Genomic DNA, 23,727 nt, shown 5'->3' with positions numbered 1-23,727 from the left:
AGTTCAAGACATTTTAATCCCAAAATAAATATTTAAAATAAAGCGCACAAAATAGAATGTTACTCAAAAATTTATAAATGTCCAAAAGTGGTCACCATCGAGCCCACCGCCACAATCGATCCATCTATCACGAGGATTACGACATAAAATAAATAAAGGGGTGAGTTTTCGCCAACTTAGTGTGTACATCCCCATAAACAGCATGCATACAAACAAATAACAGAATATAGGTATTCGGCCTTAGCCATATAGATATCGCATGCAGATCAGATCAGATATCAGAGAACAGAAATCATGCCCACCAACCCTGCACACCATCTCCGTCCAACCCAACATACCATGTGGGGATAAAATCGACCCACCCAGCCCTACAAATCAAGTATGGGGATAAAATTGACCCATCCAAATTTACACACCAAGTGGTATCAGAAACAAGACATAACAGATATATCCAACAGAGTCGCCGATAATAGATTAATCGCCTCTCAGACTTCCTTCTCTTCACAACAACCCAACCCAATGCAATGCATCATAAATATCGTGGCATGTTTATATGCAAAAAACAGATCATATCATAGCAGAACAGATATATGAAATCAGGCAGATATACATACTTATTGTAACATGCTTTACATACAACACAATAATCATTCATATTATGGGGTTTAAATAATGCTTACCATCCCTACAGGCATGTCACAGTTGACTTAGGTGATTCGTGTAACCTTATAGAACATTTTAGGAAAATTGGACTCACACGCCCGTGTGGCCCATATGACTCAAATTAGCCTTGCCAGTATGGATCACACGGCCTGGCCCAAGACCCACACGCCCGTGTAGTTCACCCGTGTGACTCACATGCCTATGCGGCCTACACATATTCTTTGAGAAATAAAAAATCTGAAAAACAAAAAAGAAAACATATTACGCAAAAAAATATGATTTTCAATTCTATAAAGAACTTATAAAACATTGGAAAATTAGATTTACTAGAAGTACAGATAAAAATGAAAGAGTAGAATATTTAAAATTAATAGAAGAACTTTATGAAAAACATAAAGATTTATTTACTTTATTTAATTATCATTACATGTTAAATTATGATATTATAGAAAGTAGTAGTTCTAGTAATTCGATAATCAAGAAGATTTAAAAGTTACTAGTTATAAATCTAATGAAGAAAATAATTCAACAGATGAAGAAGAAAATATAGTAATTCCAGAACCTATGGATATTGAACAAACAGATCTTTATGGTTAAAGAAAAATAAAATCAGATATCCAAAAAGATGATTATTTGAGAACTTTAAATAAAGATTTTGAGACAGTTGAAAATACAACTGGGATTTTTGGTAATCAAACTGAAAATATAGCTACTAATGAAATTAAAACCGAATATACATGAGAGTCTTCTAATCAACAACCAAGTCAAACTATACTTATACCACATAGGATAGATGATTTAAATAAAAGAAATGTGGCCCAATGAGGAATATATTTAGACTTAACTAATATTTCTATATCAGACTATAAAAAAACTATAGACGATTGGGCACAGTCAATGACAACTGTTGTAAACAACAACAATACTTGGTCAAAAGAAAAATTCTTAAATTATTTTGTAGGAACTTTTCAAGGTGATGTTTTACAATTTTTAAGACATTGGGAAGAATCTGATGAAGGAAAAGTCCAAAAAAGACAATTAATTAATCAAATAAGTACTCCTAAAGATCTTTTAAAATGATAAACAAACATTCTAAAAACATAAATTAATTTTAGAAACAGATGCATCACAAAATTATTGGAGATGTATTTTAAAAGCTAAAACATTAAATAATGAAGAATTAGTATGTGGATATAGTTTAGGAAAATTTAAACCAAATGAAATTAATTATGTTATATATGAAAAGAATTATTAACAATAAGGAAAGGAATAAAACTTTTCTTATATATTTAGCACTTGAAAAATTTATCATAAAAACTGATAATCAGGCGGTTAAACAATTCCTTACTAACAAAAGTTTGGAAACAGTACCTAGAAGAATTAGATGGTATAATGAATTATGTACTTTCAATTTTGAAGTTTTATATGTAAAAGGCACTGATAATACCATTGCTGACTATATTAGCAGGCCTTATGGATAGAGGTAAAAAACCTATAGAACATGTTGGAGAATGGACCACAGTTCATAAAAAGCCCAACAAAGGGAAATCAATAACTCCTAATCAAGGGTTTATTAAGCCATCTCCAAAACCATCATTCTATTCTAACCAAGGATATTATATTCCCTATCCAATGGTAAGACCACTAGTCGGATCTCAATTATTTTCTACACCAAGTATGGTAAGTCAATACCCTTGGTCCCAAGATCCAAATTCGGCATTTCAAGCCAGTTATGCTGAAATGATCAAATGAGCGGAAAATTTGTTGAAATAACAACATATTCCAGATATAAAAGATTTTTATAATCCAGGATTACCAAGTGAAATTTATAAATTTATCAATGAAATATGGAAAACCCATATTTTAGAACAAAGAGCAAATTTTAGAAGAGCTTTTACAAAGTTTTCACAATTCTTAGTTGAAAAACAACTAAAGAAAATGAAGCTCTTTAATTATTATTAAAATTAATTTTATATAGAGATTGGGAAGAGCTTGAAATAGAATATATGAATATTAAGGAGATAAACAATCTTCTTGATATATTTCAATATTTTATTCATAAAGGAACAAATAGTCCTCTTATGAATAAAGTATTTAGAATATGTTTATATAATAAAGCTAGAAAAATTTTACCGATAGAAATTTTGCAAAAATAAATAAAATTGTTTGTAATCAGAAACTCAATTTCAAAAGACTTTTTCTAATATTTTTACAAGCATATATTTTATGAATGAATTAGGAGAAGAAACTCCTACTATAAAGTTTAGACTTGATTATAAACCATTTGATATAAGCAATATTGAATGGGGTTTTGTTAAAGAAATAGTTGTTCAAAACTTTTCTTTTAATTTACTAAAAGATTTTATTGTAATTATTAAGACTATATTATCATAAATAGTAAATCAAGATGATTATTATTATTATTTTTATATACAAATAAGTAGCCTTATTGGTATTGTTTGAAAAAGAAAGATTTTATCATCCATATCAAATATGGATTATTCAAAGAATGATTGGAAGCCCCAAGTTATTAGCTGTCAAAGAAAACAAAGAATACTTGACAAAAAAATTGACAAGTGTTATAATAATTTTATTTATTATCAAATCCAAACAGGAATTGATTTGATAATAACAGCTTAGCATGTACTTCAACATCAGACTTATAAACTCTAGACTGATGGAAGGAGGATAGTGGTTGATGACATTGGAAATATCTAGAAAAATAGAGACAAAGAATCTTTAAAGCTGTTAAAAAAGATAGCTGATATAGAGATTGATGATTATCTATCGCACATAATCGATGAAATTAAAAACACGTAGGAGACTTGGAATTCACCAAGATTATTACTAGAATCATTACATTTAGATGAAATAGAGACTTGGAATCTCGATAACATCCAAGCAGGATAAAGACAAAATAGGTAGCCACATGGAAGAAATTCAAGGCAGGAAGTAACTTACAAAGCAAGGCATCTATGTACAAGCAAAAAGGTGATAAATGCAAGGATACGTGGAAGTCACAATAAATTTTGCCAAGATATGTGGAAGCTACAATAAATTGATCCTTATCAGAAACACTGTTCGGGATTGAAGAAAAGGTAGAAGTAATACTGGATACTATTGAATAGCCATTGAACTTGTGTAGGTTTTATTACCAGGACTGGCAGAAGTTGAGTGCAAAATTCAGAGCCAGGCAAGAACAAAGGTAGTAAATTATATCCATAAGCATGTGGAATTGTAGACCTTTGTTGCTCCAATTGTTTAATTTTGTTTAACCCATTTTGACACTTGTGCTTGAAGTATCGTCGGATATGGATGCGGAGATATGAACCTATCCTTCATCCAACGACTCCAAATGCATCAAAAACATATGAACCTTCATCCAAGGGCTCCAAATTCACTATAGTCTTTAAACAATTGAATATAACCCCATACCCCAATGTGGGACCACTTATTGAATGTACCTCATATAGGACACTTGTATGTTCACCCACCGGTTAATTGAATTCACAGTTTTGAGTTTTTCTAAATTCACGGTTTACTCAAAAATAGGCAAAATGATTTACACACAACATAACTCTCTTGTTACAATACAAGCTGAAAAAAAAAAATTCCGCAGCTTCTTTGGTGTCTATTTACTCAAAATAATAATAATAATAATAATAATAATAAAAAGAATACAAAGTGACTGAAAAGAGTGAAAGATGAAGAAACAAAATAAATCACAAAGAATCAAATCTAAATCCATCCAATTGTCGATGCCGAGAATATCCATGAAATTTATACAAATCATAGGGTGCCCACAAGAAATCAATTGAACAAGGTCTCTTTGCATCTAATCTAACCCATGGTTTCCCTTTCCCACTCCAATGAAGCAAACTTACTGGACCAGGGTGCAATGTTCTGCAACTGTTAACCAAATTATCCCCACCAAGACCATGCTGATTCCACCTATGATCTATGGCTTCAATATCTCCACCAAAAACCAACAAAAATGGTGGCAGAGAACCCAGTTCATAAATCCTTTTATCTTTCTGAACTCTCATCCATTTCTCAATCTCCCTTGTGTAATCACCTTGTCTCCATCTCCCCAAATCCATAACCATCACACCTGTGTTGAAATAACAAGCTCTTTTGCCTTCAAATACCTTTGAAAATCCTGGGCTTGACCAGAAATCACTTGTGAAATACTTGTCAAAGTTTGCATTGCAGTACTCGGGTGCCCCAATTGTTCTGGAACCAGTCAGATTTATGTTCCATAGCTTTTGGATGTCATCTACAACAATGGTGTCTGAATCTAAATAGATCACTTTTTGGATGCAGGTTTCAAGTAAGTCAGCTAAATAAATCCTTGCATAATTCAAAGGGTTGTCAAGAGCTTGACGGATTGAAGATGAAACAAGATCGCTTACAAGCTTTTTCTGGAAAACATAAACCTTGAAACTCAAAGATTGGAATACAGACTTCACGATCCGAGTTAGTTGGGTTGGTACAACCAAGCTGGAATCGGAGGCAATGAAGTGGAAGAACACGTTTTGTGGACATGAACCATGTTTCACAACTGAATGGATGGCTGCAATGGTGCCTCTCAAGTATTCAGGATCAATGGTCATTGCAATATGAACAATGGAAGAGTCACATATCAAAGTATCTTTACCCAAAACCGGACAGTGAGGTCCATTTTGATACACTGGTGCCTCCATGAACAAATCTGATTCATCCTCAGCTTTAAACAACCTGATTGAATTTGCAGGGAAAAGAAGCAGTGAAGAAAGGAAAATAAACCCAAGAACAGATCTTGATAGGAACATGATATTGATTGTTGAAATCCAAAAAAAATTGTTTGTTTGATAAAGTTCCTTAAGAAGAAAGTATTGGAGAACAATGGCTCCAATCCAAATGAAACTGAAAAGAAAAGTGCAATATACATATATATGAATAAATGAAGATGGAAAGAGTCCAATCAAGATTTAAACCAAAGTCCAAAAACGTCTGCTTTTTCAAAGAGAGGACGCGGAGAAGGTTCAATGGTCTGATTGACTCGTTTAATTTTTTTTTTTTAATTTGTTTGTTAACTGTTGGTTTCCTGGAAACTGCTTGGTAGCCTTTATGTCGGTTCGTTCACCATTGGAAAAACAAAGGACCATGTGCTTTGAATTAATCATTCTATTTTTTTTTTTTTTTTGGGTGGGGGGTGGGGGTGGGGTGGTAAGTGCAGTGCGGTTGACGAAAGACCACATACAATGAACCAATTCAATTTATTTATCTGTGATTCATGGTTAACCCCTTCAGTTTGTTTTGCATTTTTACCGATAGGTTTGAGTGGTGCCTCATGCTTAATTTCTACAATTTTTTCTCATTAATTTCAGTTATTTTTCTGTATCCACTAACAACCCATCAATCTTTCTTCTTTAAGATCCTTTTTTCAGAAAAAAGAAAAAGAAACCAATTTATTTATGTTACCTTTCAAAACAAATTAAATAAGAATAAGATATGTAGTTTTTATCCGATAAAAACACGGTTTGGGCATAACACACCTAATTTACAATATAACTTTTTCATGGGTTGAATCATCCGTCCAAACATAAAGGTTTATATGAAATTTAAAAATATTTGAACAAGAATATTATATCAAAAAAATGAGCTCGAATAAAAAATTAAACCCGTTTAAACTAAGAATTAGACTCAAGCTTGAACATTCAAAATCCGAACCTAACTCTACTTATTTTTAAGTTTAGAATATTTTTATATTATGTAATTTTTATATATTATGTAATTTATACCACAAAAATAAATCTATACTAAATATACAATGGTACACTAATGTAAACATTAAAATAATATTAAAATAACTATATAAAATTCAATAAATAAAATATATATTTATTAAATATTAAATTAAATTTTTTAAAAAATAATATGACTTGAATTAATATTTTACAAATATAAACAAATTTAAACAAAATTTTAAATCTAAATTTCAAACTATATCAAACTTAAAGAAATATAATACCATGCTTAAACTCAACTTACCCAGCCACAAAGACCACTAATTTACAACTAAAACACGTTAAAACAGTCATTTTCAATCAAATTAATAACCTAATCTATGTTTTTTATATCTTTTCATTTCCAAGAGAATTATTTCGATGTTTAAACAGTCACGTGGACAGCTATGAATGGCTGCAGGCTTTTATGTGTGCTTTTTATTTTTCCTTGTTGGAGTGTTCTATTTTGTGATTTTCTTTGACATCACAACGAAAATCACATTGACCAAAGACATGCATTTTTCTATTTATTTTAATTTTCCTTTCTTTCTATACATTTATTTCTTTTGATTATTCTAAACTCTACACCAACCTCAATCCTTCTGGAATCTTTCATTTAGCCGTTGAGGTGACCACCTCCAATATTATATCAGTTCTACATTTAATTTTTTATTAATTTGTGTCAAATCAGACATAATTTGGTACAATATCACAAAACCCCTATATTATATCTTAAATTACATTTTAGTCTCTTTAATGAACGAATTAATCTCTATACCATTCTGTAGATTAACATAACCTACCGTCGGAAGAGTCCAGAAAACATTGCTGACAACGAATAATCGGTAATGATACTGTAAATATTAAAAAAAAAATGGTATACCCATTTTGAACATACATTGTATTGATCAGAGTAACATAAGCTGCATTGCAACAAGCCAAAGATCTTAGTTTTACAGGACCGGCTTTGGAAAAAGTAAAACAATGGAGAAGAAAATTTTGGCTTATGGGTCCAAAACACGCACATGAATATCAAATCTGATGCTTTGAATAATAAAAAATGAAAAGAAAAAATTATACCTGTACTTGACTTCGAAATCTGAATAGCATAATCTAGGCTGGAAGTCTGAGAAAGCAAAGCAGACAAGAAGAAGAGTACAAAGAGAAGACCAGTTCAAATTTCATGCATTTATTGTTGTTGTTCCCCCGTATTTTTGCCACAAAACACAGTTGTATCATCTGCAAGAGCAAGGGCCATGAATGACTCAGAATTCAATGATTTTACGGGCGGACTCAATCCCCCACCCCCAATTACATTGGGTTTGTTTCCTACTCCTTGCTGTCATTGGTGAAGGTGTTGACCGTGATCCTTGGGTCATCACACTTTTGTTCTGGGGTTTGGATGTTTGATCTTTGGTCTCAATTGGCTTTCTTGTCAGCTGTCTTGACTTTGTTTTCAACTGGCTTTCGTGCCGTCGGTTGTCTTTAGTGATCTATGATTGCTGTCATGCACTCTCTGTTACAGCCGGACTGTATTGTTATTATGTCTGCTGCAATGCTCTCTTGTTTAATCAAGGTTTCTTACAAAAAAATTAATGCATTGGCTCCATTTGTGCAACTACTAATGAATATATGCCTTCCAAGTAATACAAGCCGAAAAAGGAATTTTTGCAGGAAAGACTTTAATAGACTTAAGATTTGAGTTTACACACCCTAAAGCTGGATTTCAACAAGTAAAAGAAAGGAGATGGCTATCTTTATGAACGTTATCACCTAAAGACTTGACTCATCGGTGTTATTTGGGCTTTGTTTAGCATTGATGTTAGCACAATAATACTAACCTAGCTTTTAGAAGTTTAAACGATCCAGCGTGTCACCCAATGTGATAATCAACAGAACAGTTTGGATTTGAGGCTTTCAGCTGGTGTGTCTAGCCTAATACTAAACCCACTTATGAGGTTATTGTGGTTGCATGTCTTAAGAACTACTAGGCCTTTATTTGTACCTCTCTTCTTTCAGAAAAAAAAAAAAAAGGAAGTAAAGACAAGCCAGACCTCATAATCAATTATTCAAGATTCAACCTTAGCTTGTATCAATTTCATTGTAAGTAGTCAATGCAGGTAACAAAGGAGGAGGAGAAAGGTAAAAAGAGCAATGTGATGAAATATCTAAGAATCCTCTCAACAGTGAGTAAAAGGAGAAACTGGTTTCATGAATAGAATTTGCAGAAAGCAACCTGATAGCAAGAGATTAGAAATCAAAGGCCAAAGACAGGTAGTTTCTCTTCCCTGGCTCCGTTTTCCAGCCTCACCACAATTTTCTGGCTACAGAAAAGAAAGAAACTTCAAATGGAAGGGAGAAAACTTGAAATGGTGAGAGATGTTACCTTTCATCATTGGTCACCAAGCCATTTAAAAGGTGCAACTGCAAGCACGGTTCAGTCTGCTAATCTGATGTCTTAACCTGCAAAGTTCTCAAAACCATATCTACAAAATGCATGTGTATATGCAAAACAAATGCCAAAATTGTGAAGGCTAGGCTGCATGATACAAATTAACTAAGTAGCACTATGGAAGATGCATGTGGTTACTCCATTTCACGCAAAAAGAATCTAGGAAACAGTATATAACTGTGCATGATAACTCAAAAAGGAGAGGAAAAAACACCAAAAGCATACTTTATAAGAAAGAGAGAAGCAGGTTGAAAACCAAGCAACAAAGAATAAGTGGATAAATCGCCAAAGTCCTTTTTGACATTACACTATGACTTTCCTGCCAAGAATCCGATATTCATATGAAATGCTTTAAAAAGATTCAATAAGAACATGCAAAAGAAAAACAACACATATAGTTTGGACCAGAAAGAGAGCAATGGCAAGCAGTGAAAGCAAAAGTTACCACTAAATTAAAATCGCCAACCACAGTACTTGGATTCAGATATTGACATCTATTTCTTAGAGTAAAGCGTGTAAACCATTATGCAAATAAATGAAACTAACCCTTGGCTTAATTCAGCATTAGGTCACTTCAGCAAACAGTTTCTAGACATTATTAATATACGGAGAGATATAAGACATGCATTTTATTAGGAGGAAAAACAAAGAAATCTTCCCTCCTACGCTCTAGGACTCATTCTACAAGAACAAGCTAGTCGAAAAGCACAGCTCATCTATTGAAACATATATTTCTATTAATGCTATCATAATGTTTCCTACATCCAGGACACCGCCCATCCACTTCAAGAATCCTTTTGTGACAGAAGAGGCAAAGCAGAAATCCGCATAAACAAGGGAGAAAACTAGAATCTGTGGCATCCAAGTCCTCATAGCAGATAGGGCATGAAGAAGGGTGATACATAGTGCTCCTCTGTTTCCAGGTGATAGCCCCATGGCCACTATACCAATCCGAATTCAAAGAAATGTCATGCTGTTTAGAAAGGCTTGGCAGACTTCGAGGACGCAAAACATCATCAGGTCTCCATGCTCGACAATTCGTATGGGAACCATAAACTGTTTGCTTACTCTCTGAATTTGACTGATCTATTCCTTGGTCCTTGAACTGTTGGTCAGCACCAGCACATTCAACCATTGTTTCAGATTTAGCAGGAGAATTCATGGGTGAGTTATGTTGACTGTCATCTGCACTCAAGGCATCTGCAACATCCTCCCAATTGTCTAGGCACCCATCCTTCTCTTCCTCACTGACACTTCCAGAACAAGAACCACTGCTACTGCCACTGCAGCTATGTGCACTAATAGCTTCTTTTGTGTCATTTTTTCCCAGATTGCTTTGAATGGGGCAGTTCATCAAGGACTCCAAATCACTTTCATGAATGCTCAGTGCATCTTCACTTTCCTCTTCCCTCAAATTTGTTTCCAAATTGCGCAATGATTTGTTCTGTTCATCAGCTCTCTTTGTGGAAAATGGAGGAGACCCAGCACACCCATTCAAATCCACTTTGCAGTCCTTGTTCTTTACTGCATTTGCAATCCGACTCCATTATGAGCACAACCAATTGAATTTACTAAAAATGCAGTAACTTGGTAATTTTTACCAATCCAAACCCAAAAGCCATCTTAATCATTCACCTCATAAATAAGATAAAAATTGCTTCTTTCATATTAGTTCCTAGATCCCACCAGTAAATTTACCTTGGGTCAAAAGCTTTTTGCTTTTATCACAACTCTCTCCCTATAGTTCTTCTATGTATTTGATACTCAGAATGTGCATCCACCAACTTTCAATACTAAAAAAATATTAAAAATGGTCAAAAGAAAAAAAAGAAGGAACTCAACAAAACCATGTCGATAAAAATATGTAAGGCATTCATTTGGCTTAATAAAACGAAAAGAATAGCCCTAACGATAAGTACTCGAAATTCCCAATTTATTTTCCTATCACACGTCCAAAACCACAACGTCCAATATAAGCGATTCATTCCTAACAATTAACTCTTTTTGTTCAAACAAGTGCCCTTTCAATAATGCTCCATTCAGTTCATTAAAAAAAAAATCAATCTTTCTAGTTTCTATTGAAAGAATCACATTCAAAATAAAAATAATATAATAATTAAAAAGAAAAAGAAGATTACCTTGAGACAGCCATTGTTCACGCCTAACATCGAGCTTATACTGCTTCAATTTCGCTAATCTATTTGTCTAGATAACCAAAAAAAAAAAGAAAGAGACAAAGAAAAAGAAAAAAAAACTCTCAAAATATGAAACTAATCTTAATCTACATTTCCTCATGAAACAAAAACAAATTATTTTTAAAAAAAATTACTCACTCTCTTCTTCTTAGAAGGGCAAGGCAGAGAAACATTGGAGGCGAAATCAGAAACCATGGTGAGAAACTGATACAATAAAAATCCTTTTGGGTGTTTGGCGAAGAGGAAAACAGTGTACGACGAAGAAGGAGATTAACGCCGGAGGAGAGAAATAACGGATTACCGGATAGAATGACGATCAAACGGCTGAAAATGGATAGAATGAGATACACACACAAACTCTGCACACCCCTCCTTAGAATTGATTTCTTTCTATTTATATAAAAGTCTACTTACTATAATGCCCTTGCCATTTGAATTTTTTACCAAATTGTTTTTATGTTTTAAATAAAGAATTCCTTATTATTTACTCTACTTTAAATAATGGTAAACTATTTTTTAATGAAATTTTAAATTTCACTACTTTGGCATCAGCTGGAAAATTAAATGAGAATTTTTTTCTTATTATATTATTAAATAAAATTTTGTACAATATATAATTAATATCTATTCATGGAAAATCTCTTTTTATGACTATTTTCACTGAAAGCATTTCCTTTTTAAAACAATTTGCTTCTTTTTCACTCATAAATTGTGTGTGACAAGTCCAATTTTCTTGAATATTAAGTCTCTTTCTTTCTTTATCTTAAAATTTATTTTTAATTTAAAATTTGACAAAATTCCTAAAAGAATAAATAAATGAGAGAACTTATAGAATAACAAAACTTTCAAAATATATTTGAAAATATAATAAAAATTACAGGCCAAATTTTTAGGCTATTAATCTCTCATGTGAAAGTAAAAATTAAAGAATTTTCTTTTCTTTTTTTCGAAATGGGATGCTAGCAATAAGGTCTTTTGAATATAATTGGCGATTAAAGAACACCAAAAACAAAGCCAAATTTTTAATATGAAAAGGTTGAGTAAGAAATTTTAGTAAGTTAGGAGGGTATTTTAGGAAAATAATAAGATTATTAATTATTTGAATTTGGTTGAATTGGCGTAAGAAAATAAGCATGTTCTTATAAAAGGCCACGTGGATAGTCCAGATTCGACAAATCTGTTAGCGCTATATCATCTTATGGGCCTATTTCCCAAATATCTTATCACACTTTATTTTTGGGCCAGACTACCAGAGTAGGAGCAAAACTAGCTGTCTTTTCCTACTATATTTTTAACCATTATTTCTTTTTATAAAAGTAGAAATTCTATTAATGGTGTAACACAACTTACAGTCGCTTGTTCCCATCCTTTTTCTGCTTCATTTTATAGGAAAGCAGAAAACTTTGATCAAACTGTTGCACAGTGACTCCTACACTGGCAGCGTTAAAAACTAAACTATCGGAGAATTAATGGTTGATAATTGCATTTTAGCCTCTCAACTATCAAACTAGGTCCATAATTAGCTTCAGTCAACGTGATGACAACGTTAAGAGGCCTCCACTTTTCTGCATTAGTCTTCATGGAAATGAAAACTAAAACTAATAACAACTAAGAAAAAAAAAACAGAGTGAATTACACGAGAAACAAGTAGGAAGAGTAGCAGGGAAAGTAATTAAGGAAGAGATGTTTGGGATATTCATAAGGTGTTCCTTTATGTATTGCATGAATGAATCCTTTGCCAGCAAAGGTGTACACAGTGGAAGAATGTCCTTGGTAGGAAGTGAATAAATTGAGGACGGACATCTTACCATTTCCCTTTTTTTACAACCATAATGGCAAAGTATAGCATTAGCGGCTATTTCATAACTCCACTCTTCCTTATGCATTTCCCATATCAAGATTAGTCTGACCTCTATGACCCAATACATCCAATCCAATAAGTTTTTAGTATTTTTTTTTAAACAATAAAACGAAAAATCGACCTCAATTTTTTTTAAAATCAAATCACCATAAACAACTCTATATTGAAGTTGGTATATCCCCGATTAAATTAGTTTCTATTATTAAATATATCAATATCATTTACCTTTAACAAGGTGGATGTGAAAATTTCCTTTTTTTTTTTTTATAAAATACGAGACATTAAAAACCCTGTTTTCCTTTTTCTTTTTTTGTTATTACAAAATATCATGCAAAACCCTATTTACACAGTAATGGCTCAAGAACTTTGAGCATTTGATCTTACAGCTACGCTACATTTTTCTAACAATTTCTTCCTTCTTCAGTACTACTAGTATGGCCAACTTGCATCTAGTCTCCGCTTTCGGTTCGGTTGCACCAATGGCATTTTTACAGGAAATGCACAAATAGTATAAAGCTTGCAATGTTGTTCGTGCCCGATATTATTGGGAAGCCGATAAAAATTTATGGAACCGTTGTACTCTTGCCTGAGTATTATATGATCCGCATTTTGGTGGCGAATTTCTTCTACTACGATAGAAGAAATCTTCGGTGTCCAACACATAAGAAATCTGAACATAAAATATAGATCATACTTAAAAAAAAATTTAAATTTTTTTTAAAATAATACATGCATATGCGATTTATTATTAGTAAAGAAAGATTACCTTGTATGAATTGCAGGCTATCTTGTTCTCTAAGCCATTAACCAGTTCAACGCCTTCCATAGCCATGCAAACGGCAGCAAATTCATCTAGGTTTGCATATTTTTTCTTGTTTCTGCAAAAATCTCAGCAGAGAAAAAGCCATATTAATGGCTGGTTATTGTATGGGGGTGATCCAAATCTTTGCTACAATAAACTATAATAACACGAGGGGCTGGCAGAACCTACGTTTACAGGCTACATATTCATATGAATACTAATGTTGTCGGTTATTACCTCTTTAGCATAACACCATGTGGTTCCTTTTTCCCAGGAAAGACTGATAGAAAATCATTGTGCAAAAAAGCTGAAAAATTAGGTTCCATTGAAACAGCAAAAGCCTCGGGCTTTTCAATCACATTGTCCATCAGCTGAATAGATAATCGAGATGGAGAAGATGACTGTAACAAGGGAAACAAAATAAAACAATTATACATGCAAACAAACACAAACGAAGTATAGCATTTCATGTGCCTTAGTTTGTATTTCGGTTCGATTCTTTTTCCAAAAAAGTGGTCGTAGTAGAGGGGTATGCAAACTTACACATTTCAATCGATAAATATTCTCCTCATGAAGGAGGACACGCGCATTTTCATAATACACTGAATCCATCGTCCTTGCATGTTTCCGGGATTTTTCATACTCAAACAGTTGAAGAAGCTTATTATCCATCTCATCTGTTGCAACAGCTTGAAGCTGCAACGAAACTATCATTCAGTACAGTAGGAAAAAAAAAGAAAAAAAAAGAGGAAGACATGAATGATCATCAAAGAAAGCAAACCTGCTTAACCAATTTATATATTAACTTGTCCAATGTGAATAATACGTATGACTGGTTTCCTATTATTGCCCGACATTCATCTTCAAACTTCATATTGTCAGAAGATCCATCAAGTAGACTGTACAGTGCACTCATAAATCTGTGTAGCAAAGAAATGAAGTTTTTGAATTAGAATAAACCAGGCAATATTGTTTGGCAATACTACTGATTTGTAAATCACCTGGCATATAAATCTGAAGAACACGATTCTTTTGAGTTTTTCCGCTTTAACTCAACACCTGTTGAGTTTGTTTTCGCAGAAAGTATTCTTTCATATAGGATCTAAACAAAAAATCCAAAGATTGAAGAATACTTGTTAAAATGTAGAAAGAAAAATTAGAATAAATAACTAAATGACTCAGGATGCTTACGCACTTGATGAAATCTGAAAAGAACATAGAAATCATCATTTGCATAAAAAACCCGAGAACTGTTTTGATCTTCTTCAGGAAAAACTGCAGGTACGTGTTTCGCAAGAGGCTTCACCGTAAAAAGAAACCGTTCGGAAGTTGACACAGACATGCCATCTCCTGCATGCATATCATTCGTCCCTTCGGCTTCACCTTCACTCTCGGCCTTACCATCAACTTCATCACGCTCAACCTCTTCCTCTTCGTGCTCTCCATGAGAGCATTCATCACCTGCAGACTCACTGCCTGATGCATCATCACCAGCCTCAGAGGCATTTTCACTATCCTCATCATCAGCATCTGCATCATTTTCAACTCCAGCATCCTTACAATGTGACCCTTTTCCAGACTGATACTGTCCACTTTCAACACTATGCTTCGCCACTGGAACAGCCTTTAGGCCATTATCACCATAAGCAACAAAATTATCCTCCTCAAAATCACCATTAGGTGATAATTCACCTTCTTCTTTCTCAATTTTCAAGGGACCAGCAGGTGCTTCAAGATATCTACTAGCATTAGTGTCATCTGTAGGCCCTCCATTAACTAATAGAGCATGTTTTGTTACATCACCACCCTGAAATACCAAGAAAATACACACAAGCATTTTACGACTAAAATATTCAAAGCAATAAAAAGATGTCAATTATTACTATATTTTACAAAAGCAATTTGTAATATCAGCTTCAGCCATGCTAAGTAGAATACAACAATCGACAAAGCATAAACTCATACTTCTGATGTGTGCGGAAGGTCTGCATTAGCTTCAGGTTCATGATCCTCACCAGCCGCAATGCTACTAGGTCTAGATGCTGCTGCATGACATCATTGAAATTCTAAATCGCAGTATTGTAACAAAATTTTGGAGAGCAGGGAATAATAAGATGAAATTAATAGTAAAAACTAGTTCAATGAACAACAACATCAGGGAAAATAAATGTCACAGATTCTTTCAGATATACACACCTGAAGCCCCTTCAGTATTGTTTTTGCTGTGATTATTTTCAGCTTCAAATGCAAGGGCTCCAATTGCCAGCATGTTTATTCCAGGTTGAGTGCTCTTCTTTAAATCATCTCTAGATAAATGACTTGAGTGTTCTTCTTTGGCTGAAGTTTCCCCATTTGCCAAACCATTTCTGCAGGAATTAGTTAATTCAGGTGAACCATTCTCATCTCTGTCAGTGGCAGCCTTTTGTTGTGTGGAATTAACAGTAGTATCAGCTCTGGGACTTCCACCACTTTCAGCAATGCTTGACGTAACGCAGTTTACAGCAGGATTCTGAGCTTTACCAGCATCATCAGTACCCTCTCTGCCATTAGGTCGAGGAGGAATGCCCGACATTGGCTCCAAGAAAGTGGTCCAGAGCCTCATTACTTTACTTAACTGTTCTTTAGTCGAGCACATCTCTTCACATGAATATTCTATAAGTTTATATAGGTCTTCATGAATGTCAACATCCAAATATTCATAGTTGAGGTGTGGAGCTAAGGGTTGTCTGTGACCAGCAACACTAGCCACAAGAACGTCATCCTCTTTCTGGTTCTTCTCTTTCAACTCCTTGATTTCAGCCACTAAAGCTGTAATTGGAGATAAGGATCAATATGATGGGATTAAATAAGCTAAGTAATAAGAATATAGAAGATAGAAACACCCTCAAGAGACCACGGAATAGCATGCAACAATACTTTTAAAATCTATCAAACTTGCGGCTTTGTTACAAATGAAAAATTTCCCTCAACCCTTCAGCAGGATATCGCAACATTTGCAATCACATTATTAAAGACATAATTAATGGTTTCATCAATGGTAAATTTTGCAACATAGGAAAATGCAGCATTTTGCATCGTTGGGATGGAAAGTCCTCTTACATTTTACACTCAAGTTCTTCGAATCCTGCTGCTTGAAATAGAAGCTGCGATGATCAAGTGATTTATAATGGTTTTTTGAATAAATTTCAGCCCAAACTTTGTTAAAGTCAGAACGGCACTTTGTCCACTCTTCTTGCTTCTGCTTCAGGCGAGTTAAAATGACAGGCAATGCAAGAGCAGGGTTTTTATGTAATATTTCCATTACATCAAGACCATGGTCACCATATAAACGCTCAATGCACCTCAAATTTAGAACTGCAGTGATTCAGAAGGGATCAAAAATAAAAAAGATGAACGTCCAACTAGCAGATAGTAGGGTATAATTCAATGATCAAGTAATAGATACAAACCGGTAAAGTATTCTTCTACACGAATTGGAGAATCCATATTGATTTTATTTTCATTAATGCTGTTCAGAAGGTCCTCAACACGCTTGGCAGTTGAACTCACAGATTCTAGCAACATATCCAGTTCAAATCTACAAGCAGTAGACAAGAAATCTATTATGTCTAGAAGGATCCAGTACATTAAGTTGTGATCGGATAACATAAGGACCAAATAACAAAGAGAAACAAAAACAATTACTATATTTGTTGCATACATAGTACTGAGACATATAGAGGGCAGTCGGCATATTTTACCTATCATCCTCACATCTGAATAAGCTCTCTTCATACTGATTTCGGCGCATGTGCTTAAAAGAATAATCCTCACTTCCTGAAGTCACAGATACCCAGTGATCATTCAGCACTTGAGCGCCAAGCCCTGATCTTTGACTTGCCGAAGGTATTGGATACTGAAAGACAAACACCAAAAAACATCAAAATCAGAATATCAAATCAAGCATAATTCGCATTTGAAAAAAATAATCAAAATTTTATACATCATCAGGCAGAAGCCGATAGCTTGGGGTACAACGTTGGCAGTTGGAAAGGTCAAGTTCCTGTATGGATTTTGCCAGATACTCCCTGTATCTCTCCTTTTCCTTAGGCCCCTCCATTTCACTCCTCTGTTCTCTATCTTTTTCCTCTATCTTCACTGGCCTGGATGTATGTCCATTTCCACTAAGTGATTCTGCAATCAAAGGGGTAAACATCATTGCAACTTATATGTATGCAACAATAAGTTCTCAATAGAAACTATTTTCACTTATCAACCAAAAAAAGGGCCCTAATAAAGACAAAGCTATTGCACAATCAAAGCCAATTTCATTTCCTATGAATGAATGTGAAAGATAACCTTTGATACACGCCACTAGCTGTTTAACTACTTTACCGAAAACAGTCAAATCACACAATTCATTGGCTTCTCCTCTAAGGAAGTAAAAAAACCCCACATGCTCTTTCTCATATCACCTATACGAATCCGAAGCTAACCCCTGCACCTGATTCATCCCCTTGAATAACGGGTTTGCTGGAGAAACTTCCTTTGACTTGGTGTTGGTGAGATGGAAGTATGAAAACAATAGATGTGACACAACAAATAAGGCTTGTTGCCAAGACCCCATCCTCTTGCAATATAAATATACACACATGAGATTTTATTTGCATCTTATAACATTAAACTATGCAAATAAGAGAATAAGACAAATGAGACAATGGTTGAGAAAAATAAGAACAAGTATAACAAAATGATACAAAGGGAAGATATCAATTACATACTTTTACTAATAACACCAGCAAGAAGCCCGTCTGCAGAAGACATTTGGGTTAGAAGCAGCCGTGAGGATAATCAAAATAAAACTTAAAAATGATACTTCAGCAGTTACCAGTATTCTCACAACACTCCAAGAACTGATTGAACTCATTCATAAGATCTGGATGCTTGCCAAGTAAATCAGTCACCTGACATAGGCAGAACCAGCAAAGGTAGAAAGTGAACATGCGCCTCTTGATAATTTTACAAAGATAAGTGGATTGAATGAAAAGTCAAATATAACATACCAAATTTTGCAAATCATTTCTTTTTATTATTCCATAGCTATAAATATTAAGGCACTTTAAGAATGCCTGGTGGTCATCAGAACTGCATAGCCTCTCCTTAACTTTCTCACAGAATATGAACCCTTGGTTGCACATGCCTGAGATTTGAATAGGAAAAACCTAAAACTCATAAGGTTGATATATCAAGGACAAGAAGAATGTGATTAGCCCCTTTCACATTACACAAGCACAGCAAAATATTTGAAAACTTAGAAGGAAAGGCTGAAAAAGGTCATTAACAATCATGTGCAAATACAAAATTCAAAAGAATTTCCCTTGGGTTAAAAACTTCTTAGTATTTCCCAATATTATGATTACACCTGATGCAGCTTCACCCTTGAAGAGTTATCTATTTTTCCTATCATTTCCCCGAGTCTATCAATACCTCGGAAATATTAAGAGCTGAGTTTGCTAAAACATCAAGATGGACTACCTAACCTGTTAGTACTTTTCCCAGCTATAGATCACTTCAAAATCACAGGAAACAAAGATAACATGCTTATACAGCTTCCTTCCAGTCAAAAGTCAAAATATCATTGAAAATTGCAACTAACCTGATTTAACCATATCTCACATCTTCATCTAGGCAAAAATAAAACTACAAGCTCATTCTCACCAGTAAATCACATAAATGACTGATGGAGAGGAGCACCTTGAAGAATATATAATGACTACTTTATTAGCAATAGATGACAAAAGAACAACAAAACAGTCACCCTAATACATTAAAGAAAACTATATAACTATAGTATTTGAAAACAAAAACAAAAATTATAGCTTGCATATTATAAACCAATACAAGCTGTCGAAAAAGTAAATAGACTCACTTTTAAAAGTATCTCTCTCATCATTGGAAGCAAATCCTTCAATCTTCCTTCCCGATCTCTTTTTGTCAGGAAATCGCTGCAAGTTAAAATCCCTGTTGTTGTCATGCTCAGGATCATCATGTTCACGAGTTCTCCGATCCCTACTGTCCTTTTCCACATGCTTTCTCTGGTCCTTTTGCATTTTCAGGATATCTTTATCATCATCCAGTTCAGGACGATCAACACTGAGATCTCCGTCAGCATGGGATGTCATAATCCAATCCCTCCGACGTTGCTGTAAAAAAGATTCCATATCACAAATGCCTCAAAGTAGCAAGTACCAAAAATTGTATATTAAAAACAGTGACAGTTGCCTTGTCCATTTGTATATGCCGCAAGGTGGGTGTAGCAGAGCTTTGCTCATTATAACGCTGAGTTGAAGTTCGACTATATGGAACTTGTTGAGTCAAAGGCGCTGCTGCAGAATCTGGTAAAAATCTTGTGAACTCATCTAGCAGATCAGGATGGTCCTCAAAAAGAGAAGCAACCTAAAGAAAACAGAAAAAGAATCAAGTAATATTTTCTGGTAATAAAAGTTCAAAGAGATTAATATTCAGAAAGCACCACAGAGCCAATGAACACTGGTACAAACCAAAATAAGACATATTACCTCATTATAGACCTCATTTATGTCCTTGTGCTCCTTCCTGTACATATTCAAGATATCCAGGAATGATTTATAAACATACTCATTGCTTTGGAATCGTTTCTGCAAAATAAAATGTATAACTTAGATGGCTAAACAAGGAGTTGATAAGGAGAACGATTATGGAAAAATGGTTTCACCTTTATCTTGTTAACAAAACTGATTGCTTCTTCAAATTCAACCGTCTTTTTTGGAGGAGCCTCATCGTCATGAAGGGTTATTTCATATCCCTTAGGTAGGAAGGTATTAAATCCATAAATCAAGTTGTTGTGCCCTTTGAATAATTCCTTAACTCGGGCAATGACACCAACTGTATCAGTCCTGCAGACGGTGAAAGATGCGTTGAACATTTAGCAGTTTAAAGCAAGTAACACACTTATTTCATTGACTAAACTCAACGTTTCAAAAGTGGATACCTCTGAGCCTTGAAATCCTTCATGACTTCAAGGAACATGTCGTATTTCTCTTTTTGATCCTGAAACATCTCCTTCACTTCCTTTAGATACGTTAAGGCATCATTTGTAGTCAGTTTCTGTGACATCCCTCCTCCTACCGGTCCTCCACATTCACCCCCTGCTGCTGCTCCTCCCCTTCCCACTCCCCCTCCACCCAGCATTTGGTTTTGCCCATAGCTTCATAGGTAAATAATAATCACAAAATTCAGAACCACAACCATTTGACTTACACAGATCAAGAACTTCAAAAGTTTTTCTTGCTTAATCTAATATGCTTTTAAAAGATAAAGTTTCCAATAAATTAGAAGTAAATTTACTACTTACTACAAAACCAAGTGAAAAAATCCTACTAAGAGTAACGATCTCAGAATCACAAAAACCAACCTGCTTTTCAAGCAAAACATGACAAGACAAGCCAAAAGCATAAACATAACTCGATTCAGGTGGTCAACAGAACAAACCCATAAGCAAAAAGCTCAACAACATTCCCTGTCTAACCTCATTAAACAAAGCAATTAAAACTCACAACAACATCCAACTAGTCATCAAACCAAAAACAACCCAGATTACCAATGAAACCAAACTTTCATATAAAAGCAAAACCAATGATACAAACCCTCGAAAAAGAAAAGCAAGCTAGTTTAAACAGATTAAAGAAAATACAACCAACAAAAGAAGAAAAGAAAACAACTTACGATTCAGCCCTCGAAGAACCAAATGGGCGTTTAAATTGAGAACCGGAATATATATCCTCTCTTATTCGCTTCATCCCTGTAAGCCAAAAAAAGAAGAAAAAAAAAACAAACATGAGTAATTTTCGAAGAAGTTGAAGAATTGGGTTAAAGAAATTTACTTACCTCTGTAACAGATCTTACAGAAGGGAAAGACACAGAAACCAAACCGTTCTGATCCTTGGTTCTGGTTGGGTTGTGTAAAGAGGTAAAAGAATTGAACAAACACAATATATGTTATATTTATATAAGCAAAAGAAGAGGTACAAGAGAGAAGCTTGGTACGTAGGGAAAGTCCAAATCCAAAAATCAAAAGAAAATTTCTTTTATATTCAGAACACTGGTGAAGGTAAAAGAGAGAGATGGCTTATGTGTTCCTAAATTTGGAAAACAACACTTTTCTGTGCTATGTCTTGTTCTTCGTTTATGTATTGTGGTTTCCTATTTACTTATTTTCTTTGGGTTAATTCCCAATTCGATTTTATTTTATTTTTTATTTTTTAATTTCCTCCTAATACCAATTCCAAATTAAAATTTGGCAAATTGGGATTGATTTTGGTGACTTGAGGTTGAGGGTGTTTCTGTTTTTTTTTTTAATGAAAATTTGAATATCATTAACATGTATTTCCCTTTTAGGTTTATTTTTTCCTTGTTTATCCAATTAATATTTTTGTATTTAAAGTATAATCACTCCAATACATCTAATCGTTATAAACACTGCACAGTATAACTAACTATAACTAATCAAAAGAACTTACACATTTTAACTATCATAAGCCTCCAACCTATACCTCTACTTATGTAATTCATAGTGCACCATTAAACTATAAATAATTTCACTCTATATGAATTCAATTTAAATACATTTGTATTTGTGCTCCTTTGTTTAAATTTAATACTTTTGTTCAATGATGTATTTAAAATATAATATAATATAATAAATAATAAAACATAATATTAAAATGAAAAATTAAATTAATATGTGAGTAAAACGAATTTTAAATATGTAAAAATATCATTTTAAAAATATTAAATGTACTATAATTGTTCATTATGGTGTTGTCATTAATCTTGAGTTGATGTCGAATTAACTTGTGACATCAACTCAATCAATATCATTTTATAAAGATAATAAAGTGCGAGTAATAAAACTATAATGTATAAAACATATTAAATTAAAGTTTTGATTGAGTGGTAAAGTTAAAATGTTATCAATTTAAGATATAATCAAATATGTTCAGTTAAAAACAGGTTAAACTTTGTAAAAAATGTCTTGAAAATTGTTATTTTTTATTGCAGTTCAATTTCAAATAAAAAATTTTATTTACAGGCCCATTAAACAGTAAATGACATTTTTTAAACAGTTTAGGGACTAAATTGATCCACATAATATTAAAGAAGCTAATATGATCATAACTCTATAATAGAAGAACCTCTCAAGTACATTCACCATTAAAAATTCGTTCATAAACAACAAATAAACATTTTTTTTGGATTAAAATTCCAAAAATCCCAATTTTTTTAAAAAAAATACTAAAATAGATCGAATTTTTGTAAATTTATAGGAATGGACTTTCTAGGTTTCCCATGAAAACGCTTCCAACTGAAAACATTTTTGCTACATCAACACTAAAAGTCACTAAAAGTGGCAGCACCTATATATATATATATATATATATATATATATATATATATATATATATATATATATATATATATATATATTTATTTGGTGTCACTTATTGATATGGAAATAAAATTTTAAAACAAACATTTATATAAACCCAAAGTCTCATTTCCGTTATTTTCTTAAACAATATAGGATATAAGATATGTGTATATATAAACTCATGAATATGTTTACATTTGTTCCTAAACAATGTAAGATTGCTTCATTAAATTGTGATATATATAGACAATGTATATATATATACTCATAAATAAGTTTTATTATAAAAAATAAATTTAAGATAATTATTTAATATAAATTATGATTTTTAAAGACATATATTATAAAATTTAAATTCTTAATATGTGAATTGATTTTTTTAAATATATTCCTTAAAATTATAATTATTTTCAGAATGAATTATAAGTTTTCACATTAAAATGCAGCACAAACTATTTTAAATATATACTTAAAAAATTAAAATCACAACTATTTTAAATATATACTTAAAAAATTAAAATTATTTTTTGAGTATGTC

At 33.2% G+C, this 23,727-nt stretch overlaps 3 protein-coding genes across 6 annotated transcripts; all 3 read right to left on the bottom strand.

Annotated features, from left to right (window-relative positions):
- Positions 1-4,176: 4,176 nt before the first annotated feature.
- On the bottom strand, positions 4,177-5,763 carry LOC108458398 (probable galacturonosyltransferase-like 10). Its single transcript, XM_017757777.2, has one exon. It carries the CDS (start codon positions 5,472-5,474, stop codon positions 4,386-4,388), a length of 1,089 nt encoding a protein of 362 aa, XP_017613266.1. The 5' UTR covers positions 5,475-5,763; the 3' UTR covers positions 4,177-4,385.
- Positions 5,764-7,270: 1,507 nt separating this feature from the next.
- LOC108460839 (uncharacterized) lies at positions 7,271-11,452 on the bottom strand. 3 transcript variants are annotated; one of them, XM_053026991.1, is made up of 5 exons: positions 11,217-11,452; positions 11,022-11,088; positions 8,668-10,407; positions 7,512-7,947; positions 7,271-7,354 (listed from the first exon to the last, which is right to left on the bottom strand). In XM_053026991.1, exons 1-3 carry the CDS (start codon positions 11,271-11,273, stop codon positions 9,596-9,598), a joined length of 936 nt encoding a protein of 311 aa, XP_052882951.1. In that variant the 5' UTR covers positions 11,274-11,452; the 3' UTR covers positions 7,271-7,354; positions 7,512-7,947; positions 8,668-9,595. The 3 variants fall into 3 exon arrangements, with proteins under 3 accessions (XP_052882951.1, XP_052882950.1, XP_052882949.1); XM_053026990.1 differs by having other exon boundaries at positions 7,271-7,670; positions 7,747-10,407; XM_053026989.1 differs by having other exon boundaries at positions 7,271-7,947.
- A 1,727-nt stretch (positions 11,453-13,179) lies between these two features.
- On the bottom strand, positions 13,180-21,998 carry LOC108460581 (paired amphipathic helix protein Sin3-like 2). 2 transcript variants are annotated; one of them, XM_017760119.2, is made up of 23 exons: positions 21,647-21,998; positions 21,485-21,560; positions 20,751-20,966; positions 20,475-20,655; positions 20,299-20,397; positions 20,003-20,176; positions 19,650-19,923; positions 18,784-18,920; positions 18,609-18,684; positions 18,502-18,531; positions 17,724-17,914; positions 17,482-17,636; positions 17,191-17,318; positions 16,841-17,095; positions 15,938-16,549; positions 15,707-15,786; positions 14,937-15,548; positions 14,743-14,843; positions 14,523-14,661; positions 14,285-14,437; positions 13,979-14,142; positions 13,706-13,817; positions 13,180-13,609 (listed from the first exon to the last, which is right to left on the bottom strand). In XM_017760119.2, exons 2-23 carry the CDS (start codon positions 21,556-21,558, stop codon positions 13,481-13,483), a joined length of 4,092 nt encoding a protein of 1,363 aa, XP_017615608.1. In that variant the 5' UTR covers positions 21,559-21,560; positions 21,647-21,998; the 3' UTR covers positions 13,180-13,480. The 2 variants fall into 2 exon arrangements, with proteins under 2 accessions (XP_017615608.1, XP_017615610.1); XM_017760121.2 differs by having other exon boundaries at positions 15,707-15,783.
- Positions 21,999-23,727: the final 1,729 nt, after the last annotated feature.

This window comes from Gossypium arboreum, chromosome 4, assembly GCF_025698485.1.
Source record: "Gossypium arboreum isolate Shixiya-1 chromosome 4, ASM2569848v2, whole genome shotgun sequence".
Taxonomy (NCBI): domain Eukaryota; kingdom Viridiplantae; phylum Streptophyta; class Magnoliopsida; order Malvales; family Malvaceae; genus Gossypium; species Gossypium arboreum.
The sequence above is the reverse complement of the archived record's forward strand: the minus strand, read 5'-3'. Positions and strand labels throughout refer to the sequence as shown.